Below are 21,540 nucleotides of genomic sequence, written 5' to 3'. Positions count from 1 at the left end.
GTCAGAGAACATTAGCCTCACAGGCATCCTGAGGACAGCATAGTACATACTGTTACCACGGTAATACACTACATAATACATACTGTTACCACGGTAATACACTACATAATACATACTGTTACCACGGTAATACACTACATAATACAAACTGTTACCACGGTAATACACTACAGCATAATACATACTGTTACCACGGTAATACACTACAGCATAATACTACTGTTACCACGGTAATACACTACAGCAAACACACCTTGTACAACTGTGTGGGATATAGCTACAGAAACAAGTGGTAAAAGACTGAAGACCCATCTCTTTAGGATACACCAGGGCTCTTCCTACTCAGACCTCTCCACCCCCTAACACCCTACAAATGTCCTTCCTTTCTCTAGCACTGTGACTGCCAATGGCACTTTTTTAAATCAAAGTTCCTACTTAAGATGACTGTTGTTGTCATCTTATCGTTGATTCAATTACTTAGACAGATGTACTTATTGTACATCTGGGGCGGCAGTGGCTCAGGAGGTAGAGGCAGTGTCTAATGATTGAGGGTGTCTAATAGATCCAGGGTTGCCGTCTATGGCGGACCCCTTGCCTATTTTTATTTTTTTTTAATCCAACAATTGACTGACAAGTGGCAATAAAACAATTATTATATTATTATTATTATTATTATTATTATTATTATTATTATTATTGCCAAAGTGGCTTTGGGTAAAAGCATCTGCTAAATGATTTAAATGTAGATGTGAGAAATGATCCCTGACCTGTAGAATGTCCTTCGCTCCACCTGCTCCACCTGTCGCCACGACTCTGGTGCCTGGAACTAGGAACAGACAGAAGGACATCTGGGACATCAACCAGGCGAAATATATTACAGAGAATAAAACAGAGCATAGTTATCCTTGTTTGAACTTCGCGTCTAGTCTATCGAGAGAGAAATATATATTTTTGTGAACATGACATAACCATAACCTGGTGTCAAATGGATCCTGAGTACAGTATGTACAGTACGCTGTGCCTCCTACAATTTATTTGTTGCTTGGTTTCGCCTCTCAATGACCTTCAATGACGGGAGGCATGGCAGCAATATGGATAAAGGAGAGGCAATTAGAATTAAAGAAGAAGAGAATGCACCACGAGGCAGCAAGACAAATGAGCTTCAGTGTGAAGAGAGGAGGAGGAAGGATGAGAGGCATGTGGAATGATGGAGGGAACGAGCCTTCTGATTTGGTGACCTTTCCCTCTAACAGCGGGAGAGAGATCCACCTCATTTTGGATTTACTGATGCCTTGGTATTTAGCTCAAGCATCCCCTCTTAGTGATAATGGACCTCTTGAACAGTCATTAGGGGAACAGCAGTCACATGTCTCTGCCAACATTACAACGGCGATGTCTTGGAACAGTTGGGTCACGTTCAGCCACAAAACAGCAGAAAAACGTTGAAACAGAGATGGTTCCACTTGAACTCATCCGATTAGAAATATGTTTTTCATTTTCCATTGTTAAAAATGTTGCTTCATTGAGCCAACTAAACACAAAGTTGGATGGCCAACACACACACACACACACACACACACACACACTCTCTCACACACACACACACACACACACACACACACACTCCAAACACACAGACTCTGCTCGCTGCATATGGAGACTGACTGAGCTGATTAACATATACCTAATTTATATTCATCCAATATTCATGAAGCCTGCTGCACTCAAGCATCGACATACAGTACAGTAAATATAGACACAAACACCCAAGATACAGCACACACATCAAGGGATTTGTGCAATATAAGGCCTTCTAAGACACAACCCATATGTTGCAGAGTTGAACAGACTGTTGAAAATAAATGTCAGAACCATATTTCATTTTGTATTAAAGGCAAAATGAACGCTCACGTGAGCTCATTGGAGTAATATGAATCCTCCAGTTAGCTAGACTATGAGAGGAAGGTTGATGTCTTTATCAATGGTGACAGAATTAGGATTTGTCCCTACAGAGAGACTCCAGTGAGCAGAATAATGATACTTATATATCATCTCTCGACTCCACAAAGCAATATATTAACTTTTGGTCTTCCGAAGGAGTTTTTCCTTGACACCGTGCCTCTGCTTGCTCTTGAGACTCAGGTGAATTTTTAAAGTACTTTGTAACTAACATTGTTTGTAATATGTGACAGTGGCTGGTGAAAAGTGCAACCACTCGCCAACCCTGAAACCTCGTAAACCATAAAAATAGCTTTCTTTTCAACAACATGTGATTTATTTATTTTCTTCATAATACGCGACTTGAAGTTTTGAAGTACCTACTCGATATAACAAACAACAGCTTTACGATCACTAAATACGATTAATTTATCAGCAAAGTAAGCTTGATTTTCGATCTGCTTGTTGGGGAGCATGTTTTGTTTTCAAGAAACCAATCAAAGTGAAGGGGCAGGATAAACACAACAAGATGGCGGCTTTGCATGGAAAAAAAGAAAAAAACTTTCTAAACATGTTCTCTTTTACTAGCTGTTAATAGCATAGAAATGGCCAATAGGAAGTTGGCGTTGGCGAAGTTGGCGTTGGCGAAGTTGCCGTTCACTCGGAGGGTAGAAAACACCACTCTGGCAGAATTATCTTTTGGAGAAGATCATAGAATTCTGTTCTCATGACGCACAAAAACGAAATTTTCTCTGTTAGTTGATTTCAGTTGTACCAACATTCAAATATGGATATCTTCTTCAACTTTTTCCCAATTTCAATGTATGACACATCATTTGAAAGCTTATGTAAAAAACTGAAAAATTACTTTGGCTACTGATTCCTGTTACGTCCGTAGTGTGTGTTTTTGTGTGTGTTTTGTTTGTTTCTTGTGTTTTCTCCCAGGGAGGTATTCCACGTATGTTGATTAGTATAGCCTGGTTCGAGCAACTCTCGATTGGGATTCAAGCCCAGACAGTAAAATTCTTAGGCTTTGGTTCCTGACATGATACACTAGTGGTGCAACTAGTAATAATAGATAGTTCAGTAATAAAGTGGCTGTGCGCTTAAGGTTTCTGTAGTCTGTATACATGGGGTGTGCTTGGGGATGATGGTCAATTGTCTACAATGGGCTTGTTCATGTTCTTCAATATATGGACAATGCAATTATTGGACTTATCCGGAACGTTACCCTTATGAAGACATTCATTACTGTGAATCAATGAGTCAATGCGGACGGTGGTCAACTTGTTCATGTCCAGCCTTGCACTACGTGCAATCAATATGAATGTAAAAAGTCAATATATTTGCATGAATATCAATATGATACGTAAAGTAAAGATATATGTACAGTGTGATGCGTACAGGACAAGGGCGAATAAGATATATAAGTGTGTACGTATATTCTTTGTGTGTATTGTATATAATAATTATGTGAGAGGTAATATTTAGATTTATGTTGGTGGAAATGGTATCCATTTCAAAGCATTTCTCCAGTTTCATCCTTCTGCCAGCAGAGTTGCAGTGGCTAATTTCTCCAGTTTCTGTGCGTACGCATGGGTACAACCACGCAAGGTTTGTTTTTTTATAAATCCCAACATTGCGTGGAAATTTGCATATGCACGTTATTGGGCGTACGCAAGCTTTATAAATGAGGCCTCTGATCTGGGGGACAGCATGCGTTGAAGCATTGAGCCAAAGCACGTCCGTTTAGTCAAAGCTAAAAGCAGGGTCTGTCCCCTTTTTCGGCCCCTTTATGTTTTCTTGTGTGTTTCATGTGTTCATGAAATAAAAGTGACAACAAAGAACCTGCAAAATGTTTGAAGGGGTGAGTCCTCATCATCATCATCATCATCATCATCATAAAGACAGTCTCTCTCTCTCTCTCTCTCTCTCTCTCTCTCTCTCTCTCTCTCTCTCTCTCTCTCTCTCTCTCTCTCTTCCCCTTGGTTATCTATCTATCCAGAACTGGTCATTGCAGAGCAGGACATAGTGTGAATCTGAAATCTTTCAAGAGGACTAACAGCCAGAGTGAATTATTAGCTAGATTTTAATAAGGGAGAGAGAGAGAGATAGATGGACTCTTTAACACTCTTTAATAAACTGTAGCCTACTCTCAGCTATCTCCCTAACATCTCTTCTGCGAATCACAGCCCTTTAATTCAAATACATTGTTGTTGGTTTGTTCTAGAGTCCCTTATCTCTCTGTCTCGCTGTTGTCTGTCTAGTGGACAGGGAAACAAACTGATCTCCCAACACTGTGATACAAAGGCCAAAAGGCCAGCAGTATTGATGGAATGGCTTGTTTTCAGTGAAGAGCTACAGTATTTGTTAACCTTTAGGTCAATTATAGATGGCTATTGATGGGCAGAGAGAGAGAGAGAGAGAGATGTAGAAAGAGATAGAGAGATAGAAGAAAACAGGGAGACAGAGACTGAGGATACTCACTGTGAGACGGTCTGGTCAATTGTTCTGATTTTTCTTTCGGAAAAATGTAAGTACATTTCAGTGTTATTGAAAATCAATGACACACTCGCTAGTCAACTAACACAGCTTGTTTTGTGAGCCTGAGTTAAAACGCATGTTGAAAAGCAATTAAAAGTTTGTGAGTTAAGCTTGTTGTTTTGTACAGAAATGAGGCCTGCTCCACTTCACACTTGCACCATTTAGCAGACACTTTTATCCAAAGCGAGTTACAACTGGAGATTACAAGGACTGGAGTAACTCAGGGCAAAGTGCCTTACTCAAGGGCACACTAGTGGTGGTGTTCCCAGGTGGGATCATGACCTTCTGATCATCAATCCAACTGACTATCCACTAGGCCACTACTACCCTGATTCATCTCTTTTCCTACCCACCTTTGATAACAGGAGGAGGCTTGTCCAGGCGACACTCCCCCCTGTCCTTGATTCTGGTGACACAATTTACATGCAGCAGCCTCAGTCCTCTAAATCGTTAGACTCAGTTTAACAGCTCTGCTGTTCATCTCCAGGGATTGTCCGTCACTGTCCCCCGTCCCGTCCCGTCCCGTCCCCCACACACACGGATTGTTTCCACATCTACCATTGTCTTTCAGATCAATCTGTGGAGTGGGAGTCTTTGACTTAAAAGAATGGCCCATCATTGGTTTTTTATTTGGTTATGAAGTAGTTCTTTTAAAACTCCCATTCTAACCCTTAATATTCCACATGTTTTGTCTGAGCTGGGTTAATCTGCCTTTAGTTGTTGTTCCCTGAATACCTGGAATAGCCTTCAAAACATACTCAAATTAGATTATGTTATAACTATCAGTCGGTTTAAGACAAAGGATCAGTCATCCGAGTGTACATGTCTTGATTGATTATATTGTGTAAATTGTGTGCAATTCTTTATAATGTAGACTAATGAATTGTAGTTTAATGTAATTTCTGTATTGTGTATTGTTTGTAGTAGGCTAATGTAATGCAATATAATTTTAATGTAATGTAAGCATTTTTCTTTTCCTGATAAGGAGACCTTGGTCTCAGTAGGACACCCTTGTATAAATAAAGATTTAATAATCACTCACTCCTCACGTTGAAATACCCCCAGCTGTGCCATCTAATTAATAGCTTTTTGGTGGCATAGCTGGTTAACATCAGGTATTTCAGTAACAGTTGTTATGTGTGTTGGAAATACAGAAGACGCCGGCTGGAGACTTGTGTGAGCTCAGTGTGAGGAAGCAATACTGTTTGCAGCAGTGTGACATCTGTTACATTGGTGCTGTGACACAGATTTGCAGGCGAGTTCTGCTCAACAGCTGGGGTTGCTGTGATGTTGTGAAGTTTAAAGGGGTAATTATAACTGAGTTGAGATGTTAAAGTCACTCCTCAAGTTGAAATACCCACCCATGCCATCGAATTACTAGCTTTGCAGTGGCGGAGTTGGTGAAAATCAGACAGTGATGATATTTACATTACATTTTTGCCATTTAGCAGACACCTTATTCCAAAGCGACTCAAAACAATACATTTGATCACGCACAGGACAAATCAGTCTTTCAGATTCACCCATATAGGGGAAAGAACCTTGCCTTACTATATCATGCCATACCATAGAAAGAGAGATGGTGTGTTTACCATATTATGAGAGCCATGTAGGAGAGGTGGTCAACAGGATTACAGAAGATAGGTCCCTCGACAGTGGGACGAGGGTGTTTGATCGACGACAAGGGCCAATGAAACCCATAGAATCACACCCGGAGAACGACACCCAGTGCTTCAGGCAAGCTAAATTAAGTATTTGAAAGAAAACGAATCCTATAGACCCAGTTTTATTTCAGAGGGAGAGTTGATTGTACTGGTTGGAGCGGTGGTTTGTTCAGTCGTCAGAGAGCAAGAATCAAAGGGAAGAGCTGTAACTCAATGAATGCATTTATTTAAGTGTTGCATTTGGTTATGATGAGAGCAGTGTGGTTCTGCTCGCTGTTTGACTGCAGACATGCAGCATGCACGATTTAATGACATGGAACCTAGCATGGAGCTGCAGCTGTACTGTCTGCATCGATGTACTGCTTCACTTCAGCATAGAGCTTCTGCATGGAAGTGGCTTCAAACCTCGGTCATCTGTGCGCCAAAACACTACGTTAGCCCGCTGAGCTAAGGACTAGTAGTGATTAGCTTCAGGGAGTCTTCCAAGTTGCTGGTAAGGTTGCTCTGCACATGAGAATGGTGTGTGGACAGAGCTCTAACCACCTCCATGTGAGCCCTTCTTCCTGAAGTCAGCTTTACTTTGATACCTAGCACTGGTGCAGGCGGGTGGAGAGGACTTACTGCTATGTCTCCCTCCTGCAACCTCATCCCGGCCAGGGATCCTGAAGAAGGAAAGAATGTACAGTTCATATTCGTGTTTTTCTCACCATTTAGACCTGGGGCTGGTTAATGTAAGAATGACAGCCACAGAGAAATGTGTGTGTGTGTGTGTGTGTGTGTGTGTGTGTGTGTGTGTGTGTGTGTGTGTGTGTGTACACAGGAATGGAGCTAATTAGTGATGTGCTCATAACCACTGATCCCTTATTCTCTCTACCAGGAGATGCTGAAGCTTGTAGCGCAGGATAGCATCTCCCCTCTTCTGTCTTTGTGGTCGATCCATAGGCTTTCTGCTGAGCGGTGGAGGACAGGCTGCTTGTGCCTACCGTATATTGCCCAGGACAGCACAGTGTCAGCTCAGCCAAGGGCTGCCGCATCCCTCTGTGTCGATTGGCCTTGCCCAGCCATCCGTGAGGGTGTGCATGCTAGTGTGTGTGTGTGTGTGTGTGTGTGTGTGTGTGTGTGTGTGTGTGTGCGCGTGCGCGTGCGTGTGTGTGTGTGTGTGTGCGCGTGCGTGTGTGAATGTGCTTCCACATACTGTTGGAACCCATACATTTACTTTGTCATTGTGCATGAGGCAATACGATGATCCTCTCATGTGTATGTGTCTGCTCTAGTCCATGCTAATGTTTATGTGTCTTTACTAGTCCATTCCAGTGTTTGTGTGTCTGTTCTAGTCCAGTGCGTTCCACATTCAATGTACAGATGGAACCATACTGGGATGGACAGGACATCCCAGCACTGCTGTTCTGCCAACACATCCTAACAGTTTGTCATTGTGTTGAAGTTTCTGGGAGCTTCTTTTACATGTTTTCATTTGAGGGATTTGGAGGACAAGATTTAATCCTCCCAGTCAATTTTTTTATTTTTTCATTTTCTGGTGACCTTGCAGAAAAAGCTGAATCAATCTTTCCATGCCAGTGACACGTACACAGACTGCCGAAACCACAAGAAGCCTGAGAAAAATGGTTCCAGGACAACCCTTATTCCAATTCTTCACCACGATGCAAGTCCCAAGCACTGGAATCAGTTTTTAATTTCATATCTGTCACCACCTTAAAAAATGCTATGCTGCGAGGATTTATGGGAATGCAGTCCTATAAATATATTGATAACTCACCCTTTTCCATAAGGTGGGATAGTCCATAAGTTCCATATACTTTCATTAATAGTCAAGTCATGGGCTGTGTTCGGAATAGCATACTAGCATACTACTCATACTAGATATGATGTAGATTTGAGTATGCGAGAGTGTTCACACTGTACAGTATGCGAGATTTGAGTATGTGAGAAATTGAGTATATATACTATATTTTCTGAATAATTTAAGTGTGATACGACTGTACACTTCTGGAGTACTGCTTCCCCAAAATGCATTGTGCGTCCAGGGTTGCCAGATGGGGCAGGTTATCGCCGAATGGGCTACTGGATTTAGAGGTTATAGAAAGTTTAGGCTGTAAATTGTAAATCCCATCTGGCAACCCTATGTGCTTTCAGCCTTGTCAAACTGCGTCATACAAACTTGTCATACAGCTGTTGTTTACATTGTCCGATAGCCTGGGGACCGAAAGCTTGCAATAAACATTGTTTTTGCACAGATTTGAGTGTGCAGATGCTGCTTTTTTGCACTCTATTTGATACTCTTCAGCTGCAGCACCCCAGCTAAGTCTGATCACGGATGAGCGGTGGTATTTTCACTATACTGGGAATTAACATGGTGAAATGCATTCTTAGACAAGGCTACGTCGTCATGATTACAAATATGCCACTTGAAATGCATGAAATCCAAGTTTATTTGTCTTACACACATGTTCGCCTAGTATTTGACTGCTTGTAGCCCAATCACGAATGATCCCAGTATTGTAGCTTCAGAAGGACAAGTTGGTTGTAGTGCTTGCTGCAGCAAGCCCACGATATGTTATTGCTCATATATATTTATTTTAATCATGTTATTTTACCAACTGTTAAGACAACAATATAGTAAGCTAGTTACTTGAGCTAGCTAAAGATATTGGCCCCCCAAATCATTTTACAATGTTTCTGTCGAACTCCGTAAGTAAGCAACGTATGTAAGCAACGCAGGGTGCGTTCATAAATTCGCTCTGAGAGCGCCGGAGCGCACACTGGGTTCAACGTCATAAAGGGACCAGGTAATTTGATTAGACAAGAGGCATTCCCATGAGTGCTGATCAGATTTCCAGGGCGAATTTACGAACACAGCCGTAATGTAGCTAGGAACAGAAGACGAAATCAGATATATAAACAGGTTATTTTGATAAACTGGACACATTTTGGGAATATATGTGGTTACTTTCTCGCCTGAAAACATATTAAAACTGTTAACACTTGTAAAGCCAAAATTACACCTTTTAGCCAATGGAGGTTTAAAATGGAGGTTTAAATCCCCCCCGCTCCCGGCGAAATGCATTCTGGGAGGCAGTATGCATACTGTGTAAACGGTCGGCTGGTTTTCGCATACTTATTATGAATGTAGTAGGCAGTATGCAGTATATACTCATTGAGTATGCTAGTATGCAGTATGCTAGTATACCATTCCGAACACAGCCATGCTCAAATTTCGATTAGAACATCAGCTATTTCACACGAACACCATTTAATTGTCAATACATTGCTTCAAGTAGTACAGTATGCTGTGGATATTGGAAGAAAACAGCAACACAACAGGGTTTATGTAGGGATATTTTTTTAGTATTATTAAAATATATATTTTAGACCACAGGATGAAGCAGTCTTCATCCTGTGATCTAAAATAGCCCGCTGCGACTCACACCCGCGATATGGGCGTCGCCTGTGTTTTTATTGGCCGTAAAGAGCCTTTTATGCAGATGAGGCTGCAGAGCAGAGCCTATGGCAGGGTCACGTCATGTTCACTCTCAGCTGGAGGCTTTAACTGAACTACGGCGAGTGTCCCTCCACCCACCACACAGGCAGGCAGGGCCGCTGTCTGCACTGTAATGACGATTACATTAATAATGTTGATACGCTGATTTCTGTGTGTTATATCTCACTGCAACCTGCACAGCATTTTTTGCTCAACCTGTCTATTACTTGAACTTCCTGCAATGACGATTACATTAATAATGTTGATATGCTGATTTGCATTCTGCTGCTATTACTTTATTCTATTATTGTTGATTTGCATTCTGTTGCTAATACTGACGCTACCACTGCTATTGTTGATTGTGATTGTTGTTTTTACGTATATCCTGTATTTTATTTTATTATTGATTTTGTATTCTACTGCAATGCCAAGGCCGAATGAACCCGAACCCAAAAATATTACTCTGTGTACCCGTACATTAGATGTAATAAAAGCAATTCTGATTCTGATTCTGATTCTGATTCTGATTGTCTGCTGTCAGCCAGCACTGATTGTCGGGTCAATCTCTATACTCTAATGTGCCTTCCTCTCCTCTTCTCCTCTCCTTCATCTGCACCCATCTGAGAACAAGGGACAGGTGTGAAGGCAACATGGAGGCCAGTGGGCATTTGTGTTCACCCAGCTTGTTCTTCCAGGTCAGTGCAGATGGAGGGAAGAAAAGGAGGAGAGGAGGCCAGGTAACACTATTGAGATGAAGCCCAGCTCTGTGTTCATCGGGTTCATAGATAAGAGGGTGTTGTCATGTGACCAATGTTCTCAATGGGACCAACACACAACCAGTATCGATAATCAACTACTGCCACCCAGTGGCGACATGGTAGAATGGCAGGCATAGCCAACATGGCCTGACAGAGAGAGAAGCCAACCCAGTGGGACAAAGGCTTTACCTGGGTTGTCTCCTGTGAACGCCACCACGCTGCAGTCGTCAGGGAACCCATAGCGACTGACATAGTAGGAGGAGACATGACCCTGAGGAGATCAGAGAGAGTAGATGAGTAGAGGTAATGGCTCAGCTGGCCACCTGGCACCACAGCCTGTACGTGAATGCAGCAGTCGCACTACTCGGTCACAACTTTTCACTGTCCTGGTGCCCACTGTTGTCAGGACTGCAGAGTCACTACTTATCTTTCTCCGTAGATTGAAGACCCATCTCTTCAGGCTACATCTTAACAGTCCCTTCTAAAGACCTCAAGCCTCTTCTCAAGAAACCAACTCTTGACCCGTCTTCTGCCCACAACTACATCCCTCCTCTCCTTCTTATCTAAACCCCTTGTATCTAACCAACTATCTCACTATCTCTTAGAGAACCTCCTTGACCCACACCAATCTGGCTTCAAGGCTAGGCACTCTACTGAGACTGCTCTCTTTGCTGTCACAGAGACCCTCCACCCTCCACGATCTCTCTCTAAGGGGGGAATGGACCAATTGAATACTGTATGTGAATGATTAATCCGATTATACCATATTCATTGATTTTCTATATAACATTTGCATGTTAAACAGCATAGTGCTAATTTCTTGAATGTGTGATATATGCTAAATAACTACTCCTTGTTTTATTCTCCCAAATAGCCGTGAAAACAGCCGTGTCACACATTACAATGGTGAGCCTTATTTTCTGTGATGCCAGCCTGCCCCCTACTGGGCATCACTGGGTAATGACAGGAGACAGGCTGAGATCCATTCTGCCAACCAGAACGTAACATTTCTATAATGAAGGCAGTAGATGGCGATTAGGCCATTTAGATATGGGGCAGGGAGAGTGATAGTTCTACCTATGTGGCCTTCAAGAAACTGCATTGGCAGAAGCTGCCAGTTCAGAGGTAACAATTGTTTGATTAATTGTTTGCTTAATCCAATCTTACCCTAACAGTCACAGATTACATTTAATTTAAACATACCTCTAGTTACTATGGTAACTGCAGTATCAACAACTATGCAAACGTGGACAAACGTGTCGTTGGTAAGACAATTTATATCAAAGCACAAAAGTAGTGCCTTGGTAATTGTTGAAGGCTTATAATTGCTTCAATCTTTCGACTCAAGCCCCAACATCGTTATTATTCTCTTTTCTCTAACTATGAAGGTTTGATAATGGGGTTAGACAAAATGTAATCCTTGTAGAACATGAATTCTGTCTTGAGTTTTAACTCTCTCTCTCTCTCTCCCCCTCTATCCCTCTTTCTTCACCTTCCTCTCCCCTCCTCCACCTCCCCCTCTCTCTCTCTTCCTACTCACCCTCTCCTTCTCCCTTCCTCTTTCCTCTCTCCTTTCTCCCTCTCCCTCCTGTCTCTAGCGACCATCTTCAGGAGGAGGGCATCAGCTGTCAGCAAGGGCCTGTGTAACCCCTTCAAGAAGACATCCAGGAAGACCCAGAAGCTCACCTACATGATCCACTGAATGTGTTTGTTTGTGTTGCATTTAATCTGTTGTATTCCTTGTCTTTTCTTATTTCACAGTTGGACTTAATCATGCACATTACCAGTGTGATTCATTGACACCGTATGAATAGATAATACTCCTACATTGTTATCTTAAAGCCGCCATAGGGTGCTGCCCAGGGACGTGCCGTCCATATAAGCAGGGTAAGCAGTGCTTACCCAACGAAAAAAGAAAAGAAAAAAAAAAAAACGTGAAAATTAAAATAAAAGTGCTTGTAACCGTTTGTTTGTTTTCATTAAAAGAGTCGTATTTTAGGTCCCAGGGCAGCAGGAGTCATTCATTTTGATGTTGCATTTTTAGCGCCACCTGTAGGAGTAAAGCACTTCCTACTCTGCAAGCACTCCTCTCTTTGCTTTCCCTTGCGATTCGAATGCGTGAAAATGTCCTTTTTTTTTTTTTTTCCGATGCCTCAGCCCGCTGTGTAACGTGAACAGGGTAAGCATGCTTTCAGCCAATCAGAGTAGTTCTTTCATTCCGATAAGAGCTACTGATTGGCTATCATTTTCATGTTCACAAGGTCACAAGTTCATCAAGTTCACACTATTCTGCTCTTCCCGGCAGAATAGTTTATGCTAGCTCAAACAAAGGATAACTTGCGAATATGGACATTACTGTCAGTGTCAGCGACCTAAAGGGATTTTGTAGACTGGGCTGGACTGCAAAAACAGAACTACTGGCTAAAGGCCGGCCAAAGCCACCGCTCAACGATCTGCACACCCAGAAAGGGAGAGTCGCTAGGGGGTTCCAACAAGTCTGGTATGAGCGGAAGAAATGGCTATGTGGCTGTGCAGAGACCAATCGCCTCTTTTGCTACTCCTGTACACTGTTTTCTACAGGTTATAGTGTGTGGATTCAGAAAGGCTACGAGGACCTTAACAATCTTACCAACGCGCTCAATAAACACGAGAAGACGGCAACACACATCAGAAGCCAAGTAGCCCTGAAAACCTTTGGCACCACGACGCGCATCGACTCAGCTCTGGATGAGCAGACGAGACTGGCCACAGAAATTCACAACCAAAAGGTAAAAGAGAATAGAGATATTCTAAACAAATTAATAGATGCCACCTGCTTCCTAGCTAAGCAAGAAGTATCATTTCGGGGAAATTGAAAAAGAGAGACTTTCAAAACTGCAACAGGCGAGTGACTTCTACACTAAAGTGACAGAGGTGTTCCTTCGCAAGGAGAGGCGAATGGACCTCGTTTTCAAGTAAAGGTAAGATATCATTTTTAAATTTACTTTGCTGGTTTATATGATTTATATGATTCGCGAGGCTGGTGGCGATCTTTAGCAGGCTGGCTACTTGAAAATATCTTGGTTAAAAAAAGATTGAACAATGAGCACCCCTGATATAGTCGAAACTGGCAACTGTTTTTTTTGTTTTTGGTAATCTGATCACAAAGTGACACTACCGTTTATTAGCAGGTTCTAGGGCATCAAAATTGCATTTCCTTGAAACTGCGTTCACTGATAGCGTGTATGTGTAATTACGTGTATTTCTATATTTTATGCTTACCCAATCTAAAAGCTCACGGCACGTGCCTGGTGCTGCCACTTCACCATTGTGTGGGTCTGTGCATTAAGGGTGAAACATAGAGCGTTTACCATTACTCGCCGATAGGTGGCAGTAGATCCATTCTGACCCTGCCAGAGTGAACCTCACTCATGCTATCAGTATATATGTTACGGTATATGTGGGAATGCGGTACATGTGGGAAAACTAGGGTTAGGTGCTAGGGTGCTAGGGTTAAGGTTAGGTTAGGGCTAGGGTTAGAATTACGGTTAGGGTTAGACATGCCAGCATGTACCAAGTCGACGTAGCACCTAACCCTAACCCTAGTTTTCCCACATGTACCGTATTCCCACATGTACGGTAACATACACTCACCGAACATGAGATGTTGGAAACATTCGATCCAACGGACCAGTGGTGTAGTCTAGTTTTTTCTAGTGGGTATACTGTGATTTTTCCCTCCCAGCTTCATGCTCACCCGTCCCAGAGCGACGTGTCCTGGAGCGACACCCGTCCCGTAGCGACACCCCATAAGCACCACCATACTCACTTATGCATACAGTATGCATCTACACATACAGTATATGAGAGCATTCTGAACGACTGGTTATGTGTTTACAAACATTTCAATTTATTATAAACAAAACAAGACTTGGCAAAACAACCAATGGCATTTACAGCAGGGGGGTGGACTGATTTTCTACTGTTTAGTGTTAATCACCATCACTATGTACTCTCAGCTTAAATGCAAGAAAGAAAGAACTGTTACAAGAACTGCCACAAGAACTGCTACAAGAACTGCCACAAGAACTGCCACGAGAACTGCTACAAGAACTGCTACAAGAACTGCTACAAGTCAAACGCTTCAAATAAGAAAAAAACAAACAGCCTGGTAGTCTACAAAGCTTTCCAAATATGCTTGTACTCGGCCATCTGAGGCTGGCCAGGAGTTCTCAGTTGTCTCATCGTCTGAAACAAGGAGATATAAACATCATATTCTGTTTGTTTTCTACTGCACACAGACACACACGCACATGCGCACACAGACACACACGCACATGCGCACACACACAGTATCTAAGTTCTCTCTCCCCTTCCCCCGCATTCATTGATCCATCATCACACTACTATTCTGACAGAGAATAACTATACAGAGAATATTAACGCAGCTAACGTTAGTGAAGTTAGCTAGCTAGTTCTAGATATTCAATATACCAACAATAATACCCTGCTGTTACAGTTTACGTTAATGATAACGCATATCATATGGTACTTTCACTTACCAGCAGGTGAGGTTACGATGGCATCGGGTTGGTGCTGGATAGCATTAGCCTCATCATCTGGCTCTTTTTCTGTAACATTCATGTCAGTGTCAGTGTCACCAGAAGCGGCAGTAGCTTCAGGGGAAGGCTTACTAAAACACTCAAAAAGTGTCGTTTGCTTTCGCTTCATATCTGGGAAGTTTGAAAGTTCTGTCACAATAAGCGTTATGGTGCGGCACAGGTGTGTATTTGGTACAGCTAGCGGAGTGGTTAGGCACGACGGGTAAAATATACAAACGCGGAGTAATACAAGATGTGTCAAGATTCCAGTTAGCCGGCCCGTGCGTATTATTACGTATTATAACGGCCCGTGCATGGATATTTGTACGGCTGGAACTCAAACTGACCAATAGAGACATGAATGGACCGGATCTATCTGTTGTATATAACACCGTTACGTATCCTCGCGCATTTTTAAGTGGGTATACGTATCCTCGCGCATTTTTAAGTGGGTATACGTATCCTCGCGCATTTTTAAGTGGGTATACGTATCCTCGCGCATTTTTAAGTGGGTATACGCAAATCCTTGGCCGTTCCTAGTGGGTATACGGCGTAGTCCCGCGTATCACGTAGACTACACCACTGCAACGGACCCACAGGTGGATCCGAAGTGATATAAAGAGCTTACCTCGATCAATTCTCTTCATCGATATCAAAAAAAAAAACACAACTTTGCATGCTATACGATGCCACCATTATGTTTCCGAGACGGTAAACACGGCCGAAGTCACTTCCAGTTTTCTCCAACTGGAGAATGTGTCATGTCCGGTTTCAACGCCGAATTTCCATACCATTGGTCGGCCAACCCAAAAAAATCCTAAAAAATAAATAAAATAAAAAAATAAATCTGATACATGAGAAAGGTCAAAGGTCAAAGATGGTGCCAAAATATCTCCAAATGGCCTAAACATATAGGTGTCCGCCTAAACATACCTGTACTAAAACAGGTACAAAGTTGCATTTGCTCACATTACTAGCATCGACTTTGGCACAAGTACTAATAAGACCCTGGAGTACTGATTCCTAGATGATTTGGGCTTGGTTATCAGGTTTCCAAGGTGATATTCACTGTAAAAGCTGTTGTTTTTTTAGGCGGAGACTGAATTTGAGATGTTTTATAATGTTCTAGCTCTATTTACTCTGACACAGTAACATAGATTTTGATTATGACACTTCTACAGCCACCCCACAGGACAGGTGTTAGCTTTCATTTGATAACAAGATCATTATTGAAGGCCCTTGTGATTGTGGAGATATTCTATATTCACTGTGGGCATGTCATTTCGAGCAGAAAACCAGAAAAATGAGGTGGATAAGAAGAGGTTTTAAGATTTTTCAGGTGCACTTTCAAGCTGTGAATCTCCCATTCTACCACATCCCAAAGGTGTTCTACTGGATTCAAGTCCAGTGACTGGGAAGGCCACTGAAGAACACTGAACTCATTGTCATGTTCATGAAAAACAACTTTTGCTTTGTGACATGGTGCATTATCATACTGGAACTAGCCATTAGAAGTTGGGTACATTGTGTCCATGAAGGGATGCACATGGTCAGCAACAATACTCAAATAGGCTGTGGCATTCAAGCGTTGATTGATTGGTATTAACGGGTCCAAAGTCAAGCCAAGAAAACATTCCCCACACCATTACATCACCTCCACCAGGTGTACATTCTCCAGAATCATATTTACTGTGACCTCTCGCTTCAAAGAAAAGCACCACAATCCTTTAGGGATGTGTCTGGGGGCGTTAGAGGCTGTGGGGCGGAGGGTGGGGGGTTAGAGGCTGTGGGGGGGAGGGTGGGGCGTTAGAGGCTGTGGGGCGGAGGGTGGGGGGTTAGAAGCTGTGGGGGGGGGGGGTGTTTAAGCCCTCCTACAGAAACAGAGCTGACCAGCGCCACCCTGTGGATTGAGTATGTCTTGAGGAAGAAAGGGCCAGCTCATCTGAGCACTGAGGCCTCCATCCTGCCCTGGTACTCCTACCACAGCCTGGATGTGGCAGTGCTGCTCCTTGCCCTCAGCGGGGCCCTTCTCCGGGCCACGGTCTCGATCTGCAGCCTGGTGTGGTGCAGGAGCTCCAAGAGGAAGACCACGGTGGAGTGAATGTCTCTCTCATTGGCTGAAATACTTGTATCCTAGTATCTTAGTGATAAGGGTTACTAACTTTTATCAATCAAATGGGTCAAAATACAAACACTTATCATTGCTCCTCAGAAATGACAATCTGATGTGCTGGAAATCATTGTGGTAATAGCCCACATAACATAACATATTATGTTACACATTAAACCTGATGTTATTCGATGAAAATAACCTTTTGAATGGTGCTCTTTGGAAATACCTCAGATACAGTGTACGTAAGCTTCAATGTGAAAGAGAGAGTTTGTAAAGGCTTATATCTAAAAACAGGTAGATGACTGGTCGCTCACTGGCACCACTTTTTTGTTGGTATCAAGTCGGCATGATTTCACCACAATGTGAACACAATGTTCTGTGTACAGGGATAAAAAATAAACCGTGGGTGCCCCAATTCTGGATCACATTAGTGTGCCCAAAACAAGGATTTAGGTCAGATGAAGAAGGAGGAACAAAAAACAAAGGATCCCCCAGGATCTTCCACATTCCTCCCCTACCTTACTCACCACCATACGGCTCTGTAATTGCGTTCATAGACCATCTAAACTAGTGCATCTGGAATATCACATTTCAGAGGACACGCCGCGGGACGTGTACGAGAGTTGGGGACAGCCTTTGTCTCACCGGTCACGGTGAGTTTGCCATTACTTCCGCTGCGTCTGTAAATAACACCAGGCAGACCTTTGCATGCAGCTGACAGAGTGAATGTGAGACAGAGAGTGTGAGAGACAGACAGACGCTGCATCATAACACATAGACGTCTGGTATAACAAGGTACTTTCTCACATTTATTGTACTAGTATCTATTTACGTTATATAACCTCTATTTTCTTCTTCGGGGGAAAAACATGGCCTGCAGTAGTTTTTTCTTCTTTTTCTTTTTTTTCTTCAGAAAACAGTTCATTCCAAATCCCACATGTTTTTAAGTCAACAATGATATTGAAACAACACTGAAATTCTTCTAAAAGCAAGTTGCGCCGGTTAAGCTTAATAAATGGTCAGTTACCACCAAGAGTTAAATCAGAGAAACCATTTCTTAGTGATGTACTGTATAGTAGAATACTGTAGAGAAATGGCTCTGGTTCCGTACTACTTAAAGCTTCAGAACTTGTATAATGTACAGTACAGTACAGTACTATACATGTCTGCTGTACTGTTGTGCAGTGAAATGGAGTACAGGACAACAGTAGTACAGTAGATGAACATTCCAGGTGATGTCACCCATATCACGTGTTCCTGCATGGTTCTGGTCACTAGACGGGTTTATCCGGTCCTGATATAGGCCAATCAGGGAGGTTTCAGCCTGGTGCATTATGATGTAATCTTTGAATTATACACTAAATGGCCTAAGTTGTGGGGAGTGGACTGTTAAAGCACACTCCAGTGAAATATCACTTTCTCTAGCTGAAAAAAACATGATGATGATGATGATAATGATGTTCTATTGCCAGTGATGCCATTTTAGTCTTTAAATCCTTGTTTTAGTGGGTGAAATGTTTCATTTTGGCAAAAGGTTGCAATAGACTGCATGCTTAAGTGAAACATCAGGTGCCAAAAGTCACTGTAGGTTTCTCAAATACGACAATAACATTGACTGTGAAATCAACAGGCTGACTCAGTCATGATGAACCTTTGAAGGATGTCTCAATTGTTGGAGTTAAAGAAATTGTTCAATTTCATATTATCCCATGGTCCTTCCTGTATTGAATTTGTGGGCTCAAGAAGGGCCTGTTTCTATCCCTATACAGTAGGATGCATTGTTTACAAGGCGCCATTCTGACCAGTATTGCACTGGAGAAGCCATCATGGCATTCATCAACTAGCCATATATACCATTCCTCATTCCATTCATTCCATTGAGCCTGTCCTCTGATTACTATCTCCACCAGTCTCCCCTGCTTCATTCCCACAGCAGCATTACATGTATTTGAATATACTTTAGTTTTCCAAAGCTGAAACACAAATGTCCCAGAAATGTTCCCTCCCTACCTTCAGATAAATAAATTAAAAATCTGCTTTACATAACCCACTGGTGTATTTGGGCATCTTCCAGTTACATAGTATAGGAGTACTTTCCACTGTGGAATTTATTTTGCAGAGGAGGGACAATAACTCCACAATACAGTTCCACAGCCCTCACATTCTGTATGTTAACTTTAAAATGTACTTGTGCAAATCGAACAATTTCTATTGTATACATTTCTATACCTCCTGAGGGGAAAGTTTTCTGAGATTGTAACAATATGTTGTTGCTGTTCTTTCTTGTTTTTTTTCTAAGAGCTCCGCGAGGGATGGGTGTCTATGGAGAAACGACGCCACTCATTTGCCCCTCTCTCTGCCTCCTTCTCGTCTTGGCCTGTGGTTGCCATGGAGGCAGGGTCCTGGTTTTCCCTGAAGACGGCAGCCACTGGGTCAACATGGAGGTGATCCTCAGAGAGCTGCATTCCAGGGATCATGACCTCACCGTCCTGCGCTCCTCCAAGAGCTGGTACATCCCCGAGAGCTCCCCTCTCTACACCCCCATCACCGTGACACCGCCAGGCGGCGGAGGAGGAGAAGGAGGGGGCGACATCGGCCCCGACTTCTACGCCCTCCTGATGCAGCGCTCGCTGGAGCTGCGCAAGATGTACCCCCTCCGGCGCTTCTTGGAGCAGCAGAAGGACGTGGCAGCCATGTTGATGATGTTCCACGGCGGGGCGCTCAGGATGATCTCTGCCATTCTGGAAGAGTCCTCCCTCGTGGCCAAACTGAAAGCCTCTGACTTTGACGTGATGCTCACTGACCCTGCTTTCCCCGCAGGGGTCCTCCTCGCCCAGTATCTGGGCCTGCCCATGGTCTATAACGTACGCTGGCTCAACGCGGGCGAAGCTCACATGACCATCGCCCCCACGCCGCCCTCCTACGTGCCCATGTACAACTCCCTGTTCCACGACCGGATGGACTTCCTGCAGAGGACGGAGAACCTCCTACGCTACGTGGCCAGCCTCCTCCAGGAGCACCTGGTCATCCTGCCGCTCTACGCCGACCTGCTTCAGCGCCACTTCCCAGTCGGCGCCGACCTGCTCTCCATGCAGCGCTCGGCTGACGTCTGGCTGATGCGCGTGGACTTTGTCTTTGAGTTCCCGCGTCCTACCATGCCTAACGTGGTCTACATTGGGGGGTTCCAGTGCCGCCCAGCCCAACCTCTCCCTGCTGAACTGGAGGCCTTCATGGAGGGCTCTGGGGAGCATGGGGTGGTGGTCATGTCCCTGGGGACGCTGGTGTCCACTCTGCCCAGGGAGATGACTGAGGCCATCGCTGCAGCCTTCTCCCAGCTGCCCCAGAGGGTGGTGTGGAGGTACCTGGGCCAGAGGCCTTCCTCACTGGGGAACAACACCCTGCTGCTGGACTGGCTCCCCCAGAACGACCTCCTGGGACACCCCAAGACCCGAGCCTTTGTGGCCCACGGAGGCACCAACGGCCTGTATGAGGCCATCTACCATGGGGTCCCTGTGCTGGGCCTCCCGCTCATCTTCGACCAGTTTGACAACGTCCTCCGGCTGCAAGTGAGGGGGGCAGCCCGGGTGCTGGAGGCAGCCACTCTCACCACAGAGGGCTTCGTGGGGGCCCTGAGGGATGTCCTGGAGAAGCCCTCCTACCACCTCAGTATGCAGAGGCTCTCCCGCCTGCATCGTGACCATCCCCTGTCCCCGTTGGCGAGCGCCACCTTCTGGATCGAGTACGTTATGAGAAACAAAGGAGCAGCCCACCTGCGCACTGAGGCCTACAGCCTGCCCTGGTACTCCTACCACAGCCTGGACGTGTCAGCGCTGCTCCTTGCCCTCGGCGGGGGCCTTCTCTGGGCCTCGGTCTCGATCTGCAGCCTGCTGTGCTGCAGGAGCTCCAAGAGGAAGACCAAGGTGGAATGAGTTCTGATTCTGTAGATGGAACACAGTTCCGCCCACTTTGACTTAAGCTCCGCCCACTTTGACTTAAGCTCCGCCCACTTTGACTTAAGCTCCACCCACTTTGACTTAAGCTGTTTCAGTTTTTTTTTTTTTTTTTTTCAACTCTCCCAGTCAACCAACCAACCAACCATCCAACCATCCAACCATCCAACCATCCAACCATCCAACCAACCAACCATCCAACCATCCAACCAACCAACCATCCAACCATCCAACCATCCAACCATCCAACCAGCCAACCAGCCAACCAACCAACCAACCATCCAACCAACCAACCAACCATCCAACCAGCCAACCATCCAACCAGCCAACCAACCATCCAACCAACCATGACTTAAGAAACCGCTTAAGCTGACTTATGAAACCGCTGTCAAGCGTTACAAAAATGGCTCAGATGATCCCTGCGATAAGACAGGATGAAGGTAGTTTAGAAATGTAAACAAGAGTGTGTTGACAGTTGAAAATGTTATCCTGTA

General features: G+C 43.9%; 1 protein-coding gene across 1 annotated transcript; it reads left to right on the top strand.

Annotated features, from left to right (window-relative positions):
- Positions 1–19,408: 19,408 nt before the first annotated feature.
- LOC308169419 (UDP-glucuronosyltransferase 2A1-like) lies at positions 19,409–21,025 on the top strand (the record flags this gene model as incomplete). Its single annotated transcript, XM_080544101.1, has 1 exon — positions 19,409–21,025. The coding sequence occupies one exon, from the start codon at positions 19,409–19,411 to the stop codon at positions 21,023–21,025; it is 1,617 nt and encodes a 538-aa protein (XP_080400227.1).
- Positions 21,026–21,540: the final 515 nt, after the last annotated feature.

Source organism: Nansenia antarctica, assembly GCF_963989245.1.
Source record: "Nansenia antarctica genome assembly, chromosome: 13".
NCBI lineage: Eukaryota > Metazoa > Chordata > Actinopteri > Argentiniformes > Microstomatidae > Nansenia > Nansenia antarctica.
Note: the sequence above shows the minus strand (reverse complement) of the source record. Positions and strands in the feature narration are given on the sequence as shown.